Genomic DNA, 23,966 nt, shown 5'->3' on the forward strand with positions numbered 1-23,966 from the left:
AAGTTAATTTTAATGTTTATAACAAGCTGGAAACTTCTTCTACTATTCATATAGCCACTTTATTTCTTGCAAAATTTTGTTACGATTCGGAAATTTGTTCAAACATTCGTGTCTCTCATAAAACTATGTAATTCAGTTTATAGGTTTATAGGTAAAAGCAGTCTAATGTATTTTAAATTGAAATAGATATTCAAAACAAAAGACTTAAATATTTTATTTTTTAGTTTTTTTTACTGACAGGGCGTGTAGCGTTTTTAAAAAGTGCTTATTTTTGATTTTAGTTTTTTAAGAGCTCTTAAAGGTGATTTTTTTCATTGGGTGTTTTTGAAAAGTACAGTACAGAACCCGTTATCCGGAAATCAGAAAACCGGAAAACCAAAAAACCGGAACGAAATTCGATAAATTTTCTCGCCATTTTTAAAAAAATTTTTTTTTTTTCCTCATAAGATTTTACGATTTTTCTTTCTTTTTTTAACAATGTTTACCTTACCATCATTTGAAAATAATCATTAGTGTATTACTTCAGCGTTTTTTCTTATTTTTAAGATTATTTCCAATTTTTTTTTTTTTTAGTTGGGTTTAACAATAAAAAAAAACGGCTTTTTGTAGCGATTCGGAAAACCGGAAAAATCAGTTATCCGGAATAGCGATGGTCCCGACCGTTCCGGATAATCGGTTCCCTACTGTACTTAATTTTCGCATTTCCAAAATTAGATATTTTTCCTTCACCGTGTTAATTTTTTCCTCGAATTATGCGCGAAAGACTTTGTTCACGTTGTTCTGTTCAGTTTTCACTATTCATTCAACCCCAATTTATTTGTGTGTACCATAGATCTGTAGCTACATGTTTGAATAAATACTTGTGGGTCCGCATTTGTGTATATAGAGCTGGATTCAGTGGGGAGGATTCTTACCCTCTCATCTGCAACTATGCTGCAATTTGCAAGAGATTTTCAATTTCAGACTTCATTTTCGGTCCTTTGCAATCTAGTCGAAAAATCTCTCGAATTTTCCTGATTATGGGGATTAACTAAACATTGCCAAATCCCCCCCCTAATAACATTAAAATTTTCTCTTGCTAATTTCATCCTTGTTTAAAGCCATTACTTGCAAGCAAAGGGCCTTCTCTGAATATTTTATTTATAGATCATAACCATAATCTTTGACTTGGGGATCATTCACTTATTGAGTATTTTCATATAGGTCCACAGAGCAGTCAAGAATCCCTCTTCATTACCTCAAAATTTCCATCTTCATTTTATTTATGAAATTTAGGAATTAATTGAGAATATTAAGCGTACCTCTGAGACCACCTGCTAATTGCATAAAATTTTTGTAAACTCCTTATATTGTACAAATTTTTTTTTACTTATTACTTTTTATTTAATATTGTATTATTACTATTAAAATTTTCCGCACTCTTAAATTGTTTTATGGGGTAACTCAATATTTAGAGGCAAGATTTTAACATGGCACGTAGGGTTTTTAAAAAGTGCTTATTTTCAATTTTCGTTTTTTAAAAGCTTGAAATAATTTTGCATTTTGTTAATGTATATAGTGCTTAAACGTATTTTTTGAGTGTTTAAAAAGTATTTAAAAGTTGCTTATTTTTTGTTGCAAGATTTGGCTATGCACCCTGTTTAAAAAAGTATGTACTGAGGGAACTTTCAATATTTTAAATGCAGCAAAAAATCTTATGTTTAGTATTTGAATTTTAAGTTATAAAATTCAAATTTGTCATTCCAAAAAACTTTAATTCATCAATTAATGATTTTATTTAAAAATATTAATGATTGAAATTAGAAATTCAACTATCTCATATTTGTTAAATATTTAGAATGATGGATCATATAATAATTTACTTCTGACAAAAATGTTTGGCTTCAATACTCATTTTATTTACATTTCAAAGTTATTTAAATTTGTTTTCATCATTTTATTAAAAAAATCCTGAACCAAGTAACAAATAAAAATAAATATTTTTTAAATGATTTCACTAATTTACATTTATAATATAAATTTATTAGAGTTTTAATTCTCAACATCTCTTTATAAATTCAGTATGATTAATAATAATCTTGCTAATATTTTGTTGAATATGCTTTTATAAATAGTTTTTAGAAATAATCTTTATTTAAATCTTATAAATACACCCAATAACCTTTTTAAATAATAGTTAAATGAATGTAATAAAAATATTTTTTACCTAAATAAATAAAGCAATTAATTTAAAAAATGGATTACGCCAATCAATATTGAATATATTTAATGTTATGTATAAATTGCTTTTATGGTGGCTAATATATGTTCACCCCTTCAGTAGGTCGATAAATGAGTACCAAGCATGTTTGGGAACTAAACGCTGGGGGTTCCGCGTTTGGCTGACCATCTAACCGAAACATCTGCTCCTGCACCCTAGAGCCCAAAGGTCAAGAAAACTGAGATGGGCACAGTAGGCCTTGGCCCTCTATGGGCTGTTACACCACGGAGTTTAGTTTTAGTTTAATATATAATCAAGAAAAGATTACTTTGTCAGAAACTAGTTATTTTATCATGATCATGGAAAGTCTTTGGAAATTATTTTGCATTTTGTTAATATATTTATGAAGAACTTTCAATAATATGAAGACTAAAGTTTTTATTAGTATTCATATCCTAATTACAGGGTAGGGATTTTGATGTCAAAAACTTTTTTTTTATTTGACTTGTCAAAAACTGTCGAAATCTGACGAAAATTGTCAAAAACCTGGGACAAGTTTCTTTGTGAGCATTTGGGAATATTTCATTAGATCTTAAATCATGCACAATACTCGCATTATCACTAATTATGACTTATACATATTATATATCATCATAAAAAGTATAGCCAAAACCATTGAAATTATTAATTGGTTTTTCTAAAAACATCATTCTCTTAATATATTACGAGTAATAATTATGAGTTGTTAATAATTATCCAGTCTAATTATTGATTTGAATTATTTTATGGCAAAATTTTAACAGATTTTTTTAGATTAATTAAAACTGAAGTGGTCGCCAATAATTGTCTGATCTTAATTGATTAAAAAAAAATTCTTCTGATTCTTAATGTTTGTTATTATTACTTACAATATTCAGGTTTACAGAATATGTCTAATCATGCGAAGAAGGTTTTGAGTAAAATTCATGCAGCCATAGGAAAATTTAAAAAAATTCCTACAAAATTTTTAAAAAAACATTCAATGTCAATTCATGTTTTGATTAGTTTGAATTAAGTTTATAAATTGGACCTATAATTTAATAAATTATTACTATTTCAATATATTATATTTCTAATACATGCTCGTTTATTCAAGAATTGTTTCAAATCTAACGAATTTTTTTTCTTATGTAAACTTTACTTTCCAAAAATATTTTTAAAAAATTATTGTTCTGAAAGAAAAAGAAAAGTGTTACAATTTTTGGTAAAATTTCGATCAAAACAAATTTTTTTTGTTCTGAGGAACTGTTACAGGGTGCAAAGCGTTTTTAAAAAGTGCTTATTTTTTTATTTAAGTTTTTATAAGCCTTTAAGGGTGCATTTTTTATTTAAGTTGCTAAGTTTTGTTAAGTTTGTAAAAAGTGCTTAATCTCCTATCCTTTAAAAACATATTTTTTCTTTGCCGTGTCGATTGTCATTCTAAATTACAAAGAATGCATGATTTTCACAATTTTCTATGCAATATTTCTCAGAAACTAGTTATTTTATCATAATTCTGTAAAATGTTTGAAAATGTTTTTGAATTTTATTGATTTTTTGTTTATAAATAAAGAACTTTAAATGATACGAAATAATAATTTTGATTAATGCACAGATCCTAATTATGATTTTTTTTTTTGGAAAGTGATTAAAAATATATTTTGAGTGTTAAAAAAGAACTTAAAAGGTGCTTATTTTCTGTTGAAAAATCTGGCTATGTATCCTGTATTAGGGACTGAGAATTTTCTACATTCCTGCTTATATGTACAATCGGGCAAAAAAAAAGAAAAGCTACCACCCTGAATAACTTTTATTCAAATGATCGGATTTTCACGTACTAAGTGTCAATCGTAATGGTTCCTAGGGTTAACCTCGAATATGCAAAATATTTAGGACTAACTATTAACTAAATCACGTTAACAGAAAGTCAACCATACCCAAGAGTCAATCAGCAAAATCTATAGTTTTGCTAATTTTTTGAAGCATTCTTAGCCACATTTTCTCAGGTTATTTTTATGCCCCATTGCATCAACCAGGGCTGATTGTGCTTCGGAAAAAATCCGAATTTCCGGATTTTTCGTTAACAGTGATCCGGAAGTTTCCGGAGTTCGAAGGTCCACACGACGTTTCAAAAAATCATTGATCACCAAAGTTTCCGGAAATCAAATTTTCAAAGGTGGAACTTAAAAACACAGTTTATTTTATTTGTTTGTGAGGGAGAGCCAGAGAGATATTTTATAAGCTTATATTCATGATTAATATTCATTTTTTATCAGTAAATAGTTGTTATAATCATAAACTCAAAAAAGAAAAACATATTTGTAAATTTTAATTACTTCTCCAGGTCATCATAGGTATGTTTAAATGATACTGGTATGTGTAAAATTTGAAATATATTTTAGGTATACTAAGAAATATTGAGAAAAAGGAGAAAAAAAAACGTGTTTAATTTTTTTTCTAATTTATCAATTTAAACTATTTTTTTAAACTCTGGAAATTTTCCGGAATTTTGACTTGGGCTCACAATTACCTCTGATCAACTGAATACGTTCATAAGTACAAGTCTTTTTGAATGATGATGCTCTGGCAACTTTTACTAACTCACTTTTTCTATTTATTTTAGTGTTTTCTATAGATTCTCTTTTTTTTAAAGGGTACAAGAGCCATTGTGTGGGGTATGCAGACTCGAGCCGTTCAAGGAATGCTTGACTTTGATTATGTGTGTTCCAGAAAGGAATGTTCAGTGGCAGCCATGGTTTATCCGTTTACCGGCGATCACAAGCAAAAGTTTTATTGGGGGCATAAAGAAATACTCATACCTGGTGAGTTTTACTTTATTTTTTAACTTTGAAAAGTGTGTTTTTCAAAGTAATTGAAATAAATTTAAGGTTAAAAAAGAAAATAAGAAATTTAATTTTATTATGTCTTTCAAAATATCATTTTACAGTAGGGGTGCACAACCTGCTGTCAGCGGGCCACATGCGGCCCACAAGAGCTTCTGAACACATTAAAAACATTTCTTTTAATTTGGTTTTTGTTTAAACATTATAAAATTTCTTTAATTAAAATATTTAATTCAAATTTATATTACTCTATAAAATGCTTATATTATTTGCACTTTCATTATGTAAGCTTCTTTTTGGTTAGAATTTATATCCTCCCCCCCAATATTTACTTATATATTATCATTTTTTTTTAGTTTTAACTAAATTCAAATAATTATAAACATTTAATTTTCTGCAAATTTGTTTATTAAGTTTACTGATAAAAATATTTAATGCTTAGAACACTAATGTTTACACAGAAATGTTCATATTAGTAGATAAAATGACTAAATATGCATGCGGTCCTTCACTAATCTACCTGCATTGCAAATGGCCCTTCATTCCAAAAGATTGTGCACCCCTATTTTGCAGCATGAAAAACTATTTAAAAAATAATGATCAAAAGTGCTATAAAAACTAATTAAACCATTTTTTATAGTTATAATAAATATTAAATGTTAGTTTTATCTCCAAACATATTTTTTGGGACATATGCTGTGAATTTAATATGATCAACAAAAAAAAAGCAAATTCACTTTTTCGCATTTGTTAAATATGTTTCAAAATTATATATTAATTCATATAAATCTTTATTTTTTCTACTGTATTGTAATTATGAAATATTAATTTTATATTTTGCAGTAAAATGCTTATCATTCTGCAGCTCTAAAAACTTGATTGGCGATTTTAAAACTGTAAAAAAACAATTAATTACAGAATTTAACCATACTTCTGAAAACATGAAAAAACTATTTGTAAAATACAATGTGATACAAAAAAAAGAAAAAAAACAACTGTATTCAATTCTGATTAACTGAAACAATTAACTTGAAAATATATTCCTTAATGGTTAAAACAATGTATGTTTTTTATTGTGTGAGAAGGTCATAATTTTAATTTGTTGCTACAAATAAGTTCTCTATTGTTCAACAAACTCAAAAGCGTTGGTAGACTGTGGTGACAATTTGGGTAAAGTATAGTGGGACAATTGTTACAATTTAGTACTAATGCATCTTTACAACTAAGGCCTATCCCAAATCATCACCAACACATACAAATAAAGTAAGAAAAAAAATATCTGTCCAGAAATAATGATCACAAGGGATAGAATTAACTTAAGCAATTTTAATGATGATCAACTCAATTATCAAGATTTGCTCATGAAAATAAATTTGACCATGTGGCATAATAAAATAAGATCATTACAAATTATACTATATTGCTATATACTATGTTAAATTATACTATACAAAATTATATTATATCAACATGTGACAAACAGATTTGAAGAATCTTTAAGAAAAGGGAATCACTGCTGGAGTTAATAAAATCTAAAGTCACTTATCTTGCACATGTGCTTAAAAATGTTGAGGAGCTGATGAACTATTTGTAAGTGGCAGGATATTATTCGCTGGATATATCTTAATTGTTCAGTCCTGTTGCAGCCATTCTTTCAGGGTAGATGTATCTTTATTCCCCAGAATTTTCTACCAAAAATCCTTTTTACTCCTCTTCTTCTAGCAGCTAGTCCAGTCCTCTCCCTCTCTTCCTCACCTCTCTCCTGCCCCTCTTCACAGGTTTTCCACCTTTACACAAAAATTGGCAGACCAAAACTGCTTAATTTATTTACAGAGAGGCTATCTAAAACAGTCAGACAGTTTGGGCAGAAATAGGCTCACTGATAGTCATAAAAAGGAAAGAGAGTTGTAGCAACACTACAAGACTGATGTGATTTGTCTGAATTCCATGTTTGTTTTCATTGACATTTTTTGTTTTTTCCTTTTCTGGTTGTGTTTCACTTTGGGCCAAAGCTGTCCTTTTAATTGTAATAAGTAGGACTTTAGTTTCACAGGGTTGCCATTCCACAGGGAAAACCGAAAAGACCTGGAAAATACAGGGTATTTAAAAATCATCTAAAATAACAGGGAAAATGCAGTGAATTTTGATTTTTTCTTTACAAACTGGGAAATACAGGGAATTTTGTTTCTTATTTTTGTCTTTCGAAAATGGTGACCACTCAAAGCGTAATCTGTGGGATATTTAACCATGATAATTCAGCTATACTAAACTATTTCATTTACTGTAGCATTATTTAAGTATGTTCAGCTGTTTTTCCAGCAATTAAAACTAATAAATATAGTTAGCCCACTATAGCTCACACAAGAGCACAGTAATTGTTGTTTCCTCTTAATATATTGTGTGTAATATGTATAGGGAAACTGTTTCAGGAATAATTTGTTATATGTCATTTTTATACATTAGTTAGCATCGCTTTTATGCAAAGTAAGTTGTAGGTTAAATACTGCCTGGCAGTCGTTTCACTCTTTTCTTTTTGTTTTTCTTTGCTCCCTTTAGTAAGCAGGCATACAGTTGAGAATTCATCACTTATGCTGGAATGCTGCTAACTGAGTCATCATTTTAAACTGATTTCTTTCAGAATGCTATCAGGCATTATCTATCTATTCTTTCATGGTTGAGTTCCTTTAGAATGTTCTCATCAAAGAATGTAGAGAGATTCATGAACAAAGAGGGACTAATAGGAAATATTTCATTAGAGCTTTGCCCCTGTAGCTCTATCATATAAAAAGCATTTTCTGAAGATGCTACAAAATAAGACTCTGTGTTCCTGGAATATGTATAGTTCAATCACCAGGCGTTAGCTCCACCTTCATCACGTGGGACGATACTATTTCGCTCTTTTTTGGGAGAGGGTTGTGAGCAATCCTGAACAAGGTTGCTATTTGGCGATTGTATGGCAAAAATATTTATTTCACAAACTTAATCTACATTTTTGTTAACATTGAATATGTCATACATTTGATATTTCGCACCATTTTTTATGGTATTTCTCTTTTTCGAGTGAATAGTTTGTCCTTTTTGGAGACATTTTGCTGGGAAAACAGTGGTAAAAATTAATCAATAAAAAGTAATTAGAAAAAATTAAAAAAATCTTTTCCTTCATTGGGAGTCACAATGAAACATCAGAGTATCTGAATGTGCTATATAATGAATTGCTTTTCTATTTAATATTTTTTTTTTCATTTGATGAACTGCAATGTCTTTTAAATTACAGTGTATAAAAATATGTCTGATGCAATGAAAAGGCATAAAGATGCCACAGTCATGATAAGTTTTGCATCGCTTCGATCTGCATACGAGAGCACATTGGAGACCATGCAATATCCGCAAGTAAGTTATCTCATCATATGTCTTAAAATTAATGTTATGTTTGAAAATGACATTAAAAAATCTTCTAGAGAGTCTGCCACTTTCATAAAGGAACTTTGAAAATTTTGATAATGTTGTCTTTATATAATAGAGATGAATGTGCTCCGGAAAAAATTGCTCCGGAATTTACAAAGACATTAATTTTTTGAAATGCGTCATTAATGATTTTACTCAAGAAATTTTCAGGATTTCTGAGTTCGGCTCACAATCACCCCTGTAATAAGTAATTTTAATAGAAAACAGTAGTTTTTAATTAAAAATAGCAAATTTTTTTTTTTTAGTTATGACTGAATTAGATGTTACAGGTGACTTTGTTGTCAGATAACGCTACTACTGTAACTTGATCTCTTTGGCTCGTCACATGTTTTATCCAAAAAAGTTTTTCATAATGAGCACAACACACTGACTACACAGAGTGTCTATAATTCAATATGATGGATTGCATGTTTAACTTTTCACAAATCACTTTCATTAATTTAAACATAATTTTAATGATAGACAAGTAACATGACACACATCAAAAAGTAACTCATAAACTAGAAATACTCAAGGATGATAATTACAACATAAATTCACAAAAATGACAACCTAATTGCGCAATTGATTGTCGTCCATGGATGGAATGTTATAATATATTGTTTGAAAGTTTTATGGCTGACTGAATTTCACAGAACAGGCATCCCATTTCAGTTTGTTTTGAAACCATGGATGATCTTTTCTTTTTTGTTGGCTTATGGCTCTTTGCCTTCAAAACCTCCATCAGTTCATGATCTGGGCAACCAATTCTGATCACCAAAAGAGAAGAAATTATTTGACCGTGATATATTCAAATTATGCTCAACAATCAAAAAGTGCATCTTTATTTTATTTTTTTCTTATCTATTTTTAATAATTATATAATGTCAGTTGTCACTCTGTCTTTTTTTTTTTGTCGTAGCTGTCATTTTGATCGCACAAATGCACCATAAATTAAAATTTTGTGAGAATTTTTTAGCACATTATAACCAGGAATCGAACTAGAAAAACATGGGGTCCATTTAAAGACTTGTTACAAATTTCTAAACTCTGAAAGTGATCTTTACTTAAAACCTTTTTTTTTTGTTGCCAATTTCCATTTTTTTTTGTTTTCTTATAAATCGAAACAAACACTTAAAAGTGTGTGTCCCTCAAAAATACATTTAATTAGACCTTTACGAAAGAAGAATATAATATTTCTTCCTTATGCCTTTTTTTAATAAAAGTATAAATTTCATTTAAATAGGGCCTTAGTTTTAAAAAAAATTCCATATTTTCACTGTATTCTAACATACAGGACAAGAAATTCTGAGGGGGTCCCTGTCATGTTTTTCTTTTAGCAGAAATGATGTCAAATTATATGAATATGTATGTCCTACAAAAGGGTTGTCATGACAATAAAGATGATCATATTCCTTTATTTTACTCTTTGAAACGAATGATGTAATGTTTCTTTAATGAAAGCTTAATTTTTTGAAGAATAAAATTATCCTCCCCATTTTCTTTATTGCATTTATTATATGCAGCTTTCATGCAATACTCATGATTGAACCGTGTTGGCTTATAGTATTGAGCTATCTCCTTCCAATGAGGTGATCATTAGAATGAAAGTTATTCATGGTGATATATATATATATATATATACAGTGGAAAGTCGCGTATCCGGAATTGGCGGGACTTTCCGAAGTCCGGATAATCGATTTTTCCGTATAATAGACCCCCAAGGTAAACAGAGATTAAAATGATCTGAATCTAAGAAGCAGAAATTAAATAACATTATTTTTCGGGCAATAATGTTTTAGTATTAGAATGATATCTAATCAATCAAAAACAAAATATTTAAAAAAAAATAATTATTGCTATTATAAAAATAAATATAGGAAACTAAAAAAATTTACAGTTATGAAAATATTAATTGCTCTCTCCGCCATTTTGAACTAGAACGTTTCAAGCAAGAAGGGGAAATTCCCGTCATTCATTAAGGTGGGTAGGTGAAGAAGCAAAATTCATTTCCTTCTTACTTGTCATTCAAGTTGAAGGGGGGGAAGTGACAAGTTCTTATTTTCTCTCCTGTCATTGGCTATCAATCAAGCATAAAGGCGTGGCATGCTGATTGGGTTCTCTTTATTTTTTCTTGTGTGACTAAAGGGGATTCCCCCTCCACTTTAACTTTTGCTGTGTTTACCCTTTTTCACAGTACTTCTTTCCCTAACACTTTATCAAAAAGGTTCCAGGAAATGCCTCTTTTACTAGCCAGCTGCACAGAAAAGAAGGGGGGAGGGGACTCAATTGTGCTCTTTTGAAAACAAATCTCCCCCCCCCTTTCCTGCATTCCAGAGGAGGAGCGTTACTAACGGGTACGGTCTTGGTAGATCTTCTGTTCTCTTTTCTGTTGATTTATGGGTTTAATGCATAGATCACTAGAAGCTAAGAAAGGAAAAAACCTGTCAAAATACTTTTTTTTTTTTTTTTTTTTAAGAGAGTGGGGAAGATGAAGAAATTTTTGTTTATTTTGATTGTTAAAAAGTGTCCGGGAAATTGACCCTTCCGGAAAAGGGACGTCCGGATATGGGACGTTACACTGTATTGCAGACTGTACATCTTGAGGAGGAAATGAAATTACATAAAGTAGAAGTTAAATATAGACCTTTACTCAAGAATGAAATTAAATTCCATAAAATGAAATTAGTTTTGAATTGAGCTTACTGAATCGAGGTCACATTCGTATGATCATGGGCCACTGGAGCCAGAAATAATAGTCTCAGATAAATGATAGCAAGAACTGTTAATGGAAGATCGTATTATCACGTATATGTTTGTGATAATGATCCAGAATGTGTTAAAATGAATTTGCATAACAAATTTTTCAAACTTGAATGTAGAGCCATGATGGCTCGGGGGATAGAGCGTCCTCCACCGAATCAGGTGAACTGGGACAGAATCCCAGCAATGGCTGGTAGATTTGAATTCCGCACCCAGCTCGCACCGACCACAGTGATGTAAAATATCCTTAGGGATCGATGTATAATGCTTTAGAGTCCCCTTGCCATCCGGTTTTCATGGGTGTCCTCTCAACGTAACACAAATGCTAATCCGCATTTGTGTTCCTCGAAAAGTCCTCCACAAAGTTTCTCTCAATATTTAATCCAGGAGTTCCCTTGTTTTCTGGATTGGATTCAAAATTACAAGGATACACAGTTGAACATGAGTAGTTGTAAATCCAAAATCTGGTCGACTCTTCAACGATGGATATAAAAAAAAGTAAAATACTCATGATTGGTCGTAGATGATTGGCCCCGTGGCAGAATCGCGGCGACACAGCGACATTGTCACAGAATGTTGCTGAGTTCTTGCAGAAGGAATTTTCTGTTAGGAAGTAAGGAATTTTGGTTTTCTTTCTGCAGAATTTTTTTTTCTCTAAAATTATATTTAAAAGATACCTTTTTAGCACATCAGAGAGAAAGGAAATGTTCCTGATTTTTCTATTCTAATTTAAGAATGAAAAATATAGAATAATAAAGAAATTTCTTTTCTGCAGAAATGTTGAACGATTTTTTCCCTCCAGAAATCATTCTTTAGGCATCATTCTTTAGCATCATTCTTTAGTAATCATTCTTTAGTATCCCGATATATTTCTGACAATATGGGGAATTCGAATCGTGCTTATGAATATTTAATTTTTAAAACAACGATTCTATCGTTTTTTTTTGGGGGGGGGGGGGTCATTTATTTCACACAGTTTTTAAAATCCTACATTTTAAATACGATATTATTTATTACAAACAACTGGATCTCGAAACGAAACAAGCATTTAGTATTCCCCCCCCCCTTTTGAAGAGTCCGATCAGCGTGATTTTGTCGTCGATCTTGTTTTCAGAAGTCACTGCTACGGATTACAAGATTTGTAATTTTTTTTTTTATAAGATGTTTTACGAAATGCGAATAAGGAAATAATTAGTGTGTTTTCTTCGTACAAAATGGGAGAATCTCGCCATTGTATTAGAATAATATGAAAAAGAAACATTACATAATAATTTAAAAATTAAATGCAATTTTTATTTTATTCAAAAGTTTTTTTTTATTGTGAATGCAACGTTTCTGTTACTTCAAATTCAATTAGTAACATGCGTACTTGTTATTATAAAAAGCATCTTGCAGAAAGATATTAGTGCTAGAGAAGTTTGTCGCAGAAATCCCAAGAAAATTCTGCCACAGGGATGATTGGGTCCTTTTTACCCGATAAGCTTGTCTTTACAGCCCACACAACTGCACCTTTTTATATTCTAAGAATCCTTAACCCTGACTGCGATCTTTTTGCAAGACCAGGTTTTATTAACCGCAGGAAAAAAAGAGAGAAATTGGGATAAACAGGGAAAAGCAAGAAATTTTACCCATCTTGAAAATTTTAGAGAAAAGTCAAGGGAATGGAATTAATTTGAGTACAAGGTACCTATTGGTCTTGTTATATTCTTTTTAAAAACTATTTTTTTTAAAAAAACATTATCTATATTTTCTAGATAGCAGCTACCTTCTATATTTTAAGGATCCAGTGTCACGAAGGTTGAAAATTTGATCATTATATAAAAAGTTTAGAAGGTTTTTGCTTTTTTCAGCATTGTTCAATGACAAGGTGTATTTATTTTTCTCTGAAAATTAATTTTAAAATCATACAAACTATTCCGCTTATATACTGTTGGTCAAAATAATTTGCGACTCGAAAGGTTTTGGGTGTACTTTTTTATACATGCAGAGTAAAATAATTTTTTGGTTGGAAAACTAATAATTTTTTGAATTCTTTACTTTGACTAGTCATTGATATAATTCAATGTGTTATCCAGTGGTATTTGTATCAAAAATTTAGAAAAATTATTATTTTCAAATATTTTATGATTGTAATTAATAGATGTTTGTTTTTAGATTAAAGTCATTGCCATTATTGCTGAAGGTATACCTGAAAACATGACTCGAAAACTGATTAAATTAGCCGATAGTAAAGGCATCACTATTATTGGACCTGCAACTGTAAGTTTTCCATTATAGTCTTAATTTTGTACTAAGATCTTTTTATTTTGATCACTTTTCTTATAGCTCTTTTATTATAATAAATATTAAAAACTTTTCGCATCATTTTATTATTAATAACAGTAGGAAACATTCTCCTCAACTATACTGAAGTTTGAGACATTGATTTCTAAGTAAATTTGGTTTTAAACTTAATTCTAATTGTACTAAAGTCAATTTTTATTATTAATTTTAGAATTGTGTTAGCATTTTGTTGATCGGCAATGTTAGCAACAAGCTAGGTCATATCACTGGCTTTTATTTTGAAATTGAATATGAAAGTAAAGTAAGAAATTTGAATCTAAAGAAATTTGAATAATTTTTATGCTGAATGGAATGAAATTAAATTTTGGAATATTCTACATCACCCAGAGTTTCCTAAATTGAAATAGATAATGCAAGTGTGATGACGAGTTAACTTATGACTGGTCAATAATTTGTTATGTAGTGGAACCCAGATTTTTAGTTTTTCTTCGGATTTATTAGCATTAAGAAATACACGAAGCAGGATAACATAAAATTGGGGTAAAAAAAAAAAAATTAAGTGTATTCTTCAAAAATTGTCACGAGATGGTCTCTGAAAAAAATGATTAATCTTTACATGTTTTTAGATACAATTTCAACAATAGCGCTTTTAGTGCTTATTATTGTTTGCTTTATGGTTTATATTCGCAAATGTTTGAGAGTTTTTATGCTTTCAGACTCTGGATTAGATGAGGGTGAAGCCTCCAATATTTTTCTCATCTTCATCGTGCATAGCATTTCTAAAAAGTACTTAAAGTTGTTTATTTTTGATTTTGGTTATTTAAATGCCCCTAAAGGTGCTATTTTCTTTCGGTGTTTTTAAAACTTGCTTATTTTCCCTTTTCAAAAAATGAGATTTTTTTTCTTTACCATGTTGATTTTTGCCACAAATTATGCAAAAGCGTGCTTTTCACATTGTTCTATTCAACGCTTTCACAATTCATTCAAAGACAATGCGTACCGTCTGTCCATAGCGCATAAAAGCATCAATCATTTTACTTGTTTGATGAAATGCTTGCGGGATTGCATGTGCGTATACTGAGCTGAGTTTGGTGAGATTATTGCACTCTTATGTGCAACTCTGCTGCATTTTGCAAGATATTCTCAATTTCAGGCTTCATTTTCCTACTCCTGATATCGTACCGAAAAACCTCTTTATCTTTTTATAATGGCTAATATAATCAAGTAAAGAGTTCTTTGTCAAAAACTGATTATTTTATCATGATCATGCAATTATTTTGCATTTTGTTATTGTATATAGTGCATAAAAAGGACTTAAAAAGTGCTTATTTTTTTGTTGAAATATTTGGCTACGCGCCCTGACTATCATCAGGAGCAGGGATTAAATCTGATATTGAAGGAATTGAAAGATAGTAGGACGTTTATTGCAGTTTATATACGTGTCATCAACTTCGTATCTCTCATGCAATTTTATTCCACAGAGCCATTGTTCCTGTTGGATACCGAGAAGCAATTAAGCCTGAACAGCTTTATTTAGCCCATTTGTTGCATTTGCTTTGATACTGTCCAATTCATCGGAAAGCAAATTCAGAGCTTCAGGAACTTTTATTTTTGCTTTAGAATCATCTTGCAGGTTATAGAAATCAGGAAAAGGAAATGATTGCCTCACCAAATGATTGCCTAACCGATTGTTTATTATAACATTCTTTAAATGATTGGATAATTACAATATTCACTTGCTAAAAAAAAAATTCCACTTGTAAATTTTACAAATTAAGCTCCCATAATGCCTTTCTGCAAAAAGCTAATCCTATAAAAATAAATAATAAGTCACAAGGTTTTTTTTTTAGAAATGAAAGGAAGAAGAAAAGTTTTGGCGAATTTCGCCTTTCGAAAAAAGGATTCTGATGTGTTAAACCGTATAAAGCGAGATTTTCTTAAATAGGATAACTTAAAATCTGGGAAAATTTAAAATTACTGGTTCAGGCGATTTTTACGAACCAGCAGAAAATGACGTAGGAAGCGGGGTAACCTACGCAACAGACAATGGAAAACTGGGGTTCCGCTGCATATGTTTAAAGAAATATATCAGGACTCTTAAAGATAAAATTTAGCCATGCTGATGCAAGCAAGAAAATAAATGAAACATGCATTGCCAATATCAAAAACATTGCATTTTTAAAATATTTGAATCTATTTTCGAGCAGAGCAAGACTGGCATTTGTTTCAAAAACAGAGAGATTTTTTTTTCTGTACTAAATTTGGTTTAATAAATGAATATCCCTTTTTTTAAATTGTCTCTCCTTTCTATTTCTTATTGCGCCAAATCAAAATTTTAATTTAATTATTGGTGATTCAGTTAGTCTAGACCTAAACAAATCGACAAGTTCCTGACAAAATCCATCCAAAAAAGTATGGATAGTTTAAAGTTATTTTTTAATAACTTTATGATATTTTTTAATATATAAATTCTGTTTTGCTTATTTGGAAACAATTTTAAATTATCGAAACAATTTTAAATACATTACAAAATTGTATTTGTTCTGCACACAGAGTGTAAACTTCAAGGTTGATTTAATTTGAATCTTTTCTTCTTAATTGGAGAAACTTTAATGTTTGCATTTTAAAAATCTATAACTAGAAGAATCAAGTTTGAAAATTAGAATAACAATTGTATTTTCTGATTGATAAATCGCATAACTTAGTATTTTACAAGCAGACCCATATAATATACATCAACACTGCTCTCAAAAAATGTTTGTGGAAAATTTTTCTAAAAAAGAAGAAAAATTTCACCTCTTAAATAAAATTTTTATTTTTTGAATTTCCAAGATAAAAAGGAATTCATTTTTAAAATTTTTTTTTTTTTACCAATGCAAACATGATTTGAGATCTCGTATTTTGTTTAGTATTCACATTATTTAAAAGCCACTATTATGATGCATGTTCAAGTGACTTAAAAGTTATATATTGTAATTAGCATTTACTCGATTTCAAAATCAAACATTGAAATTCGTATTCACCTGATTTTTGAATAAAATATTACGATTCGTATTCATGCAATTTTAAAATCATTGAGATTCTTATTAATGCGATTTTAAAATCAAATATCGAGGTTCTTATTAATGCTATTTTAAAATCAAACATTGATATCAAACATTGAAATTCCTATTCACCTGATTTTAGAATAGAATATTACGATTCGTATTCATGCAATTTTAAAATCATTGAGATTCTTATTAATGCGATTTTAAAATCAAATATTGAGATTCTTAGTTATGCTATTTTAAAATCAAACATTGATATTCGCATTTACACGATTTTAGAATTAAATCTCAAGATTTGTATTTGTGTGATTTAAAAATCTCCCATTGTGACATATTCACACAATTTAAATGAATTAATAAAAACTTGCATCGATATTTTTATTAAAATGTTGATGCATTCTGTAGATAAATGCTTCCTGCGTACACTTTTTTTTGTAGCTGAAATATCAGGCATTTTTCCATTTATTAAAAAATTGTATTTGCCCAGAACGTTTCTATTTTCAGCTTTTTTTTTTCAAATTCTCTCTGTGTTATGAATCACTATAGAGTCCTATAAAAATGAAACATACTTTAAAAAAATTTGTGATTTTTAAACAAATTTTGCCAAAATGAAGTGGCAATGAAAGGATTGAAACTAGTTGCAAGAGTTAATCAATGCATGCAGGAAGTTTTTTAGTTGCAATATTGTGTTTGCAGAATTTTTTTCATTTTATTTAAGTCTGCTTGCAAGGGTATTAAACCTCTAACAAAAAAAACAAAAAAAGAATCACTTAAAATTTATGTTACTGTTGCACTTATGAAAGTGATTTTTCCAATTGCATTCCTTGTCACACTTTTGGCAAAATTTCTGCAATAAATTTTAATGCTGAACTAACACGGAAAGTAATGAGCTTAACCGCTTTCCTGATTATCCCGAGTTAACTCAGGATCCCTGAGTTAACTCGGGGATCCTGAGTTAACTCGAGTCCCCCTGAGTCCCCAGAGGATAAATATATTGCAAATATTTATCCTCTGGGGAAAATTGGGGCATAGCAGAATTTGTCGATACATTTTGTTTTATCCCGTTTTTACTCGGTCGGAAGCAAAAATCATAATCTACTGTGATTGAAAGATTGTCAAGTTTTAATTGGGAGTTTTGCTGTTGGATTGTGGGACTGCACACGTGTTTTGTGCAATTTCATGTACGATGGTTGCTGAATTTACATAGCATTAAGAGTGAAGAAAGAAAAAAAAATCAGAATGTTGTATTCCTTCGCTGACATTTGAAAAGTATCACTTTTTGTAGTCCTTTGTTTTCAGATTATCATAGAAAGACCAGGGTGCATACAGACTCCTTAGAAACTCCTTGTAAATAAAAAAGCAGGGTGGCCACCCACCTGGAAAACCTTGAAAACCTGGAATTATCAGGGAATTTTTTTATACTGGAAAAAACCTGGAAATATCAGGGAAATTTGGATAAAAACCTGGAAAAATCAGGGAATTTTAAAGAAAAGCTGGAAATTTTTCTTTGATAATTTTTTTTAATTTCACTAATTTAAATTATTTGCTAATTTTCTTAATTTAAATTATTTCATCCATTATACCCACTTTTTTTTAACGGAAATGTATCGCCAAACAGTTGAAATATCATCAACTTAGCAATACTTTGCTTGCATCAAAATTTTCTCCATTATAGTTCTGTTAAACTAGAATGCCATATAAAATTCTCCCACGGTTGCTAAACAAATGTGGAAACCTTTGACCGCTACGGGAATTTAGGAAAATTTAGGAAAGATTCTGGTGGAAAAAGGGATTAGGATATTAGCTTCTGTTTTTAAATTCTGTCCTTGGGCTGAATCCTTTTATGGCTCAAGTTTGTTCCGATGCTTGGTGGTTATTTTTTTTCTCGATTTTGACAAAATGTTTTTGTATTTTTAACTTTATAAAATTCTCCAAAAATTAGTTGGTTAAATTTTATGATAGTAGATTTTATATTGCACTCTTTTTCTTTTTCTACTCCCATTCAAAGAAATCTGTGAATTATTTTTTCTGAGCAAACCAACGAATCACACATTTTTTTACAATCGCTAACAGCAATGTTTGTCGACAAATTGTTACAATTGTTGCATTAATGGCAATTTTTTCTAATTCATTTTAACCTCTTATAACATATTTTAATTTTAAAAAAAGGCTCCTTTGTTGGTCAATATATGATTTTTGATTCAAAATTTTGTTCCAAAACATTAAAAAATAAATAAAAAATCTTGAAAATTGTCAAAATAAATAATTTTTTTCAAGTATGATATGTTAAATAAGTAACATTTTGAATAAAATATTTTTATAAAATATTTTATAATATAGACACTCTTCTTGTACACATCCTATACTTAATAAGAAAAAAGAAACAAAAACCTGGAAATTTTAAGATCTTTATCTGGAAAACCTGGAAAAATCAGGGAAATTTGAAATCCGATTCGAGTGGCCACCCTGAAAAGTCTCCAAGGAGTACTTGGAACTACTTATATTTCTAAATTAGTCCTAAGAAACTCCTTAGATTATTGTGTTGCATAGGTGAACTTACTAAGTACACTGATGAATTTGCTGTCCAAACAGGGAAACTAATAACAATAGTTTAAGAAAAACTTTAAAAGAAAAAAATTTGAATTGCAAGAGCTAGAAGAAAAAAATAGCAGAAAATAATTTTAATTTTACTTGTTACAAGCAAACTTAATTAATAATTTACTGTGATTTTTTTGTTGTTGTTGTATGAAATGCCTTAGATTTTCTTATGTATTCAAATTTAAAAATATAAGATTTGTAGGTTTTTATGTTAATCCTTAACATCTGTACTTCAAAAAGATTTATTACAATATTTGAAACTGGAAAATGTGTTTATGTGTAAAAGTGATAACTTTATTTATTTTTCTTGATGAAGTTCGACAAAGTCAAAATTTATTTCAAAAGGGCTAGAAAAAATTATGCAAACTATACATTTTTGCAAGTTCCTTATAATAACTGCTTTTTAATTTTTAAGAAAAACTGTCTAGTTATCTTTTACGCAAAGTTTTTTAATTTTTGATAAGTCCTTAAAATTTTGCACTCCTTGGATTTCTTCTTCTTAGCTCTGTATGAACCATGACAAAGACTAATATTGAACTTTTTTCATTTGCCCAAGATAACTCTGGATAGTAAACTGATAGTAAAATAAATGTTTCTTGCACATTAAAAAAATTAAAATTTTAACTTAAAACTTATGCATTATATTTTGTTGTAGTTCCTTGTATTTATTAATAAAAAATGTAAAAAAATTTTGAATTTTTCTTGAATTTTTTTTTCTAAAATAGTTGGTAAGGGGAGTGGTTAATTTATGAGTGGTATTTTAGGTATCTTCCTTCTAAGCAGAGTTGGCCAAAAATGTAATCGATTACATTTTTTGATTACAGTAATCAATTACTTGTAATCATGATTACAATTTTCAAAAATTTTGATTACAGCTGTAATCATGATTACAATATTGATTACAGTAATCAATTACTTGTAATCGTGATTACAAAGTTTGATTACAGCTGTAATCATGATTACATAGTCGATTACAGTAATCAATTACTTGTAATCATGATTACAATTTTCAAAAAATTTTGATTACAGCTGTAATCATGATTACAATTTTGATTACAGTAATCAATTACTTGTAATCGTGATTCCAAGTAATTGCGATTACAAGTAATCACAACAAAAATGATTACAAGTAATTGTGATTACAAGTAATCAAAATATATGATTACATGTAATTTGATTACATGTAATCATGATTACATGTAATCTAATTACACGATTACAAGACTATTGTATACTTATAAATGATTATATTTTACAGTAGATAGTAGAATGTATTTTATAATGATACATTTTGCACGTATTAACATGAACTGCATTTTGTACGTATTTGTATACGTACAAATGAATGTAACTGAAATGTATGTACATATGATTTTATCTAGTGCATATGTTCAGACATTTTAGTATCACACACATGTACATACACTGTACATGTATACATGTACATTTATACACAATGAATATATGCATTTTGAGCAAATATTTGTGTACCTAAAATGTATATCTATGTTCATGTACGCATGTGTATACAAGTACTTGTGTTTGTACGAACATACATACATTGTCTGTACAATTCATGTCCCATGCATGTATGTGCAATTTATTTATGAACAGTACAATATATGTATGCATGTAAAATATAGGTATATCTGTAGGATGTACAATATATGTATGTATACATGTACATGATATGCATGTCCAGTGTATTTATGTACATGTACATAATATGTTCATGCTCAATGTAAGTATCCAAATATGCATAATACATTTGTGAACTATTGTACGTACATTGGGCGTATTTATATTTCACATATATTCATACATGCATTCGACATGCATAACGCACGTACACACATTTGAGATGCATATATTGTACAGATGTATATACATATAGCGTACAGATGTATATACATATAGCGTACAGATGTATATTCATATAATGTACATATGATGAAATGAGCATATAATGTTCATATAATGTACATATGTGTGTACATATACAGTACGTATGTGTATAAATATATTGGGCATAATTCTTTCGTACAAATTTTACATGTGTACATGCATGCTATCCCGATCTATGCATATGGTGCAATGTATATATGTACAATGAATGTATCCACACATGTACAATACACGTATGTTCCATGTATGCATATCCATATGTACTATATATGCACGTACAATACATGAATGTATGTACATACATTGTACATGCGTACATACATTACACATATACATATGTACATTACATTTATGTCTAAATATGTGTACAATGCAATAAGTAAAATGCATGTAAGTTAACTTTTAATGACTCAAGCAAGTTAAATGACAAAATCAAACGATATTTAAATTTAGTTTTCAGCTTTAATTGTTCTATATCATTTTGAAATTCTCTGAATAAAAAATTATTTTCAGGTATTTTCATGAAATGTTTGACAATACAGATTTATTTTTTTTATAACATAATGCATGATTCATAGAAATTTTTTAAATGGTAAGAAAAACGGTAAATTTTATGTGTGGAATTAATATTTAGAAATTCCAAATAAAATTATCGTTTGCTTTCTAAAAAATATGAGGTCAAGTTTCATATACCTTAGAATAATTTTAAAACAAATTTTAATAACTTTACTCATATACATTTTTTTAATGTATGCACAATGTATGTGTATATTGTAATTACATATATTTAAATGTACACACGTATTTGTACATTACTTGTAATTATGTACATGTATACGTTGTATGCACATGCATACATTGTGCATATAACTATTTTTTTGTACATCCATGCATTACATGCGCATAAGTATTAACAAAGTATGTAGTTATACAAGTACATACGTAAGTTGTACATAAGTACATACTTTGCGTACACATATATCGATGTACATATAAATATGCATGTATACATGTACGCATTTTATTTACGCAACTACGTGCATATATTGTACCTTTAAATAACATTTTTACATATTGTACGCAAATACGTACAATTTTATATACAAACGTACTTTGTATATACGTGCTATTATCGTAAATTTATACAATATATGCACTTAAGTGCATAAAAGCATACAAACGCATAAACATTACTTTCATATGCGTTCATACATACATTGTCTATGTATACAAAGATACAAAACATTGCCTTTTTGTACAAACTAACATACATGCGTACATGTATCCTAAATGCATAATTATATGTACTAAGCATATGCGCATTGCATTAAGTATATTACAATATAATTATGAATATTGTACGTACAAACAACGTTTGTGCATACATTGTATGTATAGGAACCGCAAATTGTACGTTCATGCGTGCGTACATTCTATGTACATAAAAATATGTAAACACATGAATACTTACATAAAAAATTTGACTATAGTATACAATCGTAATAACTTGTAATCGTATAGTTTGATTACAAGTAATCACAATTACATGTAATCAAATTACATGTAATCATGATTACATGTAATCATATATTTTGATTACTTGTAATCATAATTACTTGTAATCGTTTCTGTTGTGATTACTTGTAATCGCAATTACTTGTAATCATGATTACAAGTAATTGATTACTGTAATCAAAATTGTAATCATGATTACAGCTGTAATCAAAATTTTTTGAAAGTTGTAATCACGATTACAAGTAATTGATTACTTGTAATCGTGATTACAAGTAATTGATTACTGTAATCAAAATTGTAATCATGATTACAGCTGTAATCAAAATTTTTTGAAAGTTGTAATCACGATTACAAGTAATTGATTACTTGTAATCGTGATTACAAGTAATTGATTACATAGCTGTAATTATCTGTAATCAATTACAGTTGTAATCGATTACTGTAATCAACGGCCAACTCTGCTTCTAAGTATAATGTTTCAGTATTTGATCGATTTCAATAAATCATCTTTTAAATATTTTTAAAAAAGAATTAAATTTATTTTTTAGGTTGGTGGTATCAAACCAGGATGTTTTAAAATAGGAAACACGGGTGGAATGATGGATAATATATTGGCTTCAAAACTTCATAGGCCTGGGTGGTGAGTGGACATTCATTCTAATGTGGATTGGACATTCATTCTAATGAATGTCCAATCGGTTGAAAGAGGTTCACAGTCTTAATGTAATCTAAATACTTCAGTATTTGATGTAAAATAAACACTTCATCAGAATTATACCATTTTCATTATAATGATTAATTTTAAAAAAAATAATAAAACTGCAACAAATAAATTAAATATATAAAAAGAATAATCTGCATGTTCCTATAAAAAGTGAATAAACTAAGAATTATTTAAAATAAGAGACAAAAAGAAGAAAAAGCATTAAAGTGATTAATCTTTTTGTATTTATTTAACAGATATGAGATTTTTTTTCTTCTCATGTGTAAAATTTAAAGAACTATTGAGACTGTTTACTTCAATTTTGTCCTCTTCAAATATTGTAACTTAGTGGTTCATGTTATTATTTCATTGAATTTTTCTAAAAGGCTTGTAATAAAAAAAAAATCTTCTGTATTTCATATGGTAAAGAAGTTTTTTTAACAATGTAAAACTGTGTCTGCAATGAGAAAAAAATACTTCAAATCATGTTTTTTGCATAATGTACTTTATCTCATTATTATTACATTTTTTTTTATTGAAAATGAGTTTAAAAAAGAAGAAGTTTTAGAAGTTTTCCTTTGAAAAATTTGTATTTTTTTTTCTATATTTGAAAAAAATTTCTATATGCATGTCATTTGAATGAAATA

At 28.9% G+C, this 23,966-nt stretch overlaps 1 protein-coding gene across 3 annotated transcripts in view; it reads left to right on the forward strand.

The window, feature by feature from the left end:
* Positions 1–23,966, forward strand: part of ATPCL (ATP-citrate synthase) — a 94,553-nt gene that overhangs the window by 36,941 nt on the left and 33,646 nt on the right. For all 3 annotated transcript variants that reach the window (XM_043053237.3, XM_043053236.3, XM_043053234.3), the window contains exons 15-18: positions 4,872–5,040; positions 8,336–8,451; positions 13,423–13,527; positions 23,165–23,256. In XM_043053237.3, coding sequence (XP_042909171.2) covers positions 4,872–5,040; positions 8,336–8,451; positions 13,423–13,527; positions 23,165–23,256 — 482 coding nt within the window. The remainder of the gene's footprint in view (positions 1–4,871; positions 5,041–8,335; positions 8,452–13,422; positions 13,528–23,164; positions 23,257–23,966) is intronic.

The sequence above is a fragment of the Parasteatoda tepidariorum genome, chromosome 2 (assembly GCF_982258835.1).
Source record: "Parasteatoda tepidariorum strain Cologne lab strain chromosome 2, Ptep-v5.0, whole genome shotgun sequence".
NCBI classification, from domain to species: domain Eukaryota; kingdom Metazoa; phylum Arthropoda; class Arachnida; order Araneae; family Theridiidae; genus Parasteatoda; species Parasteatoda tepidariorum.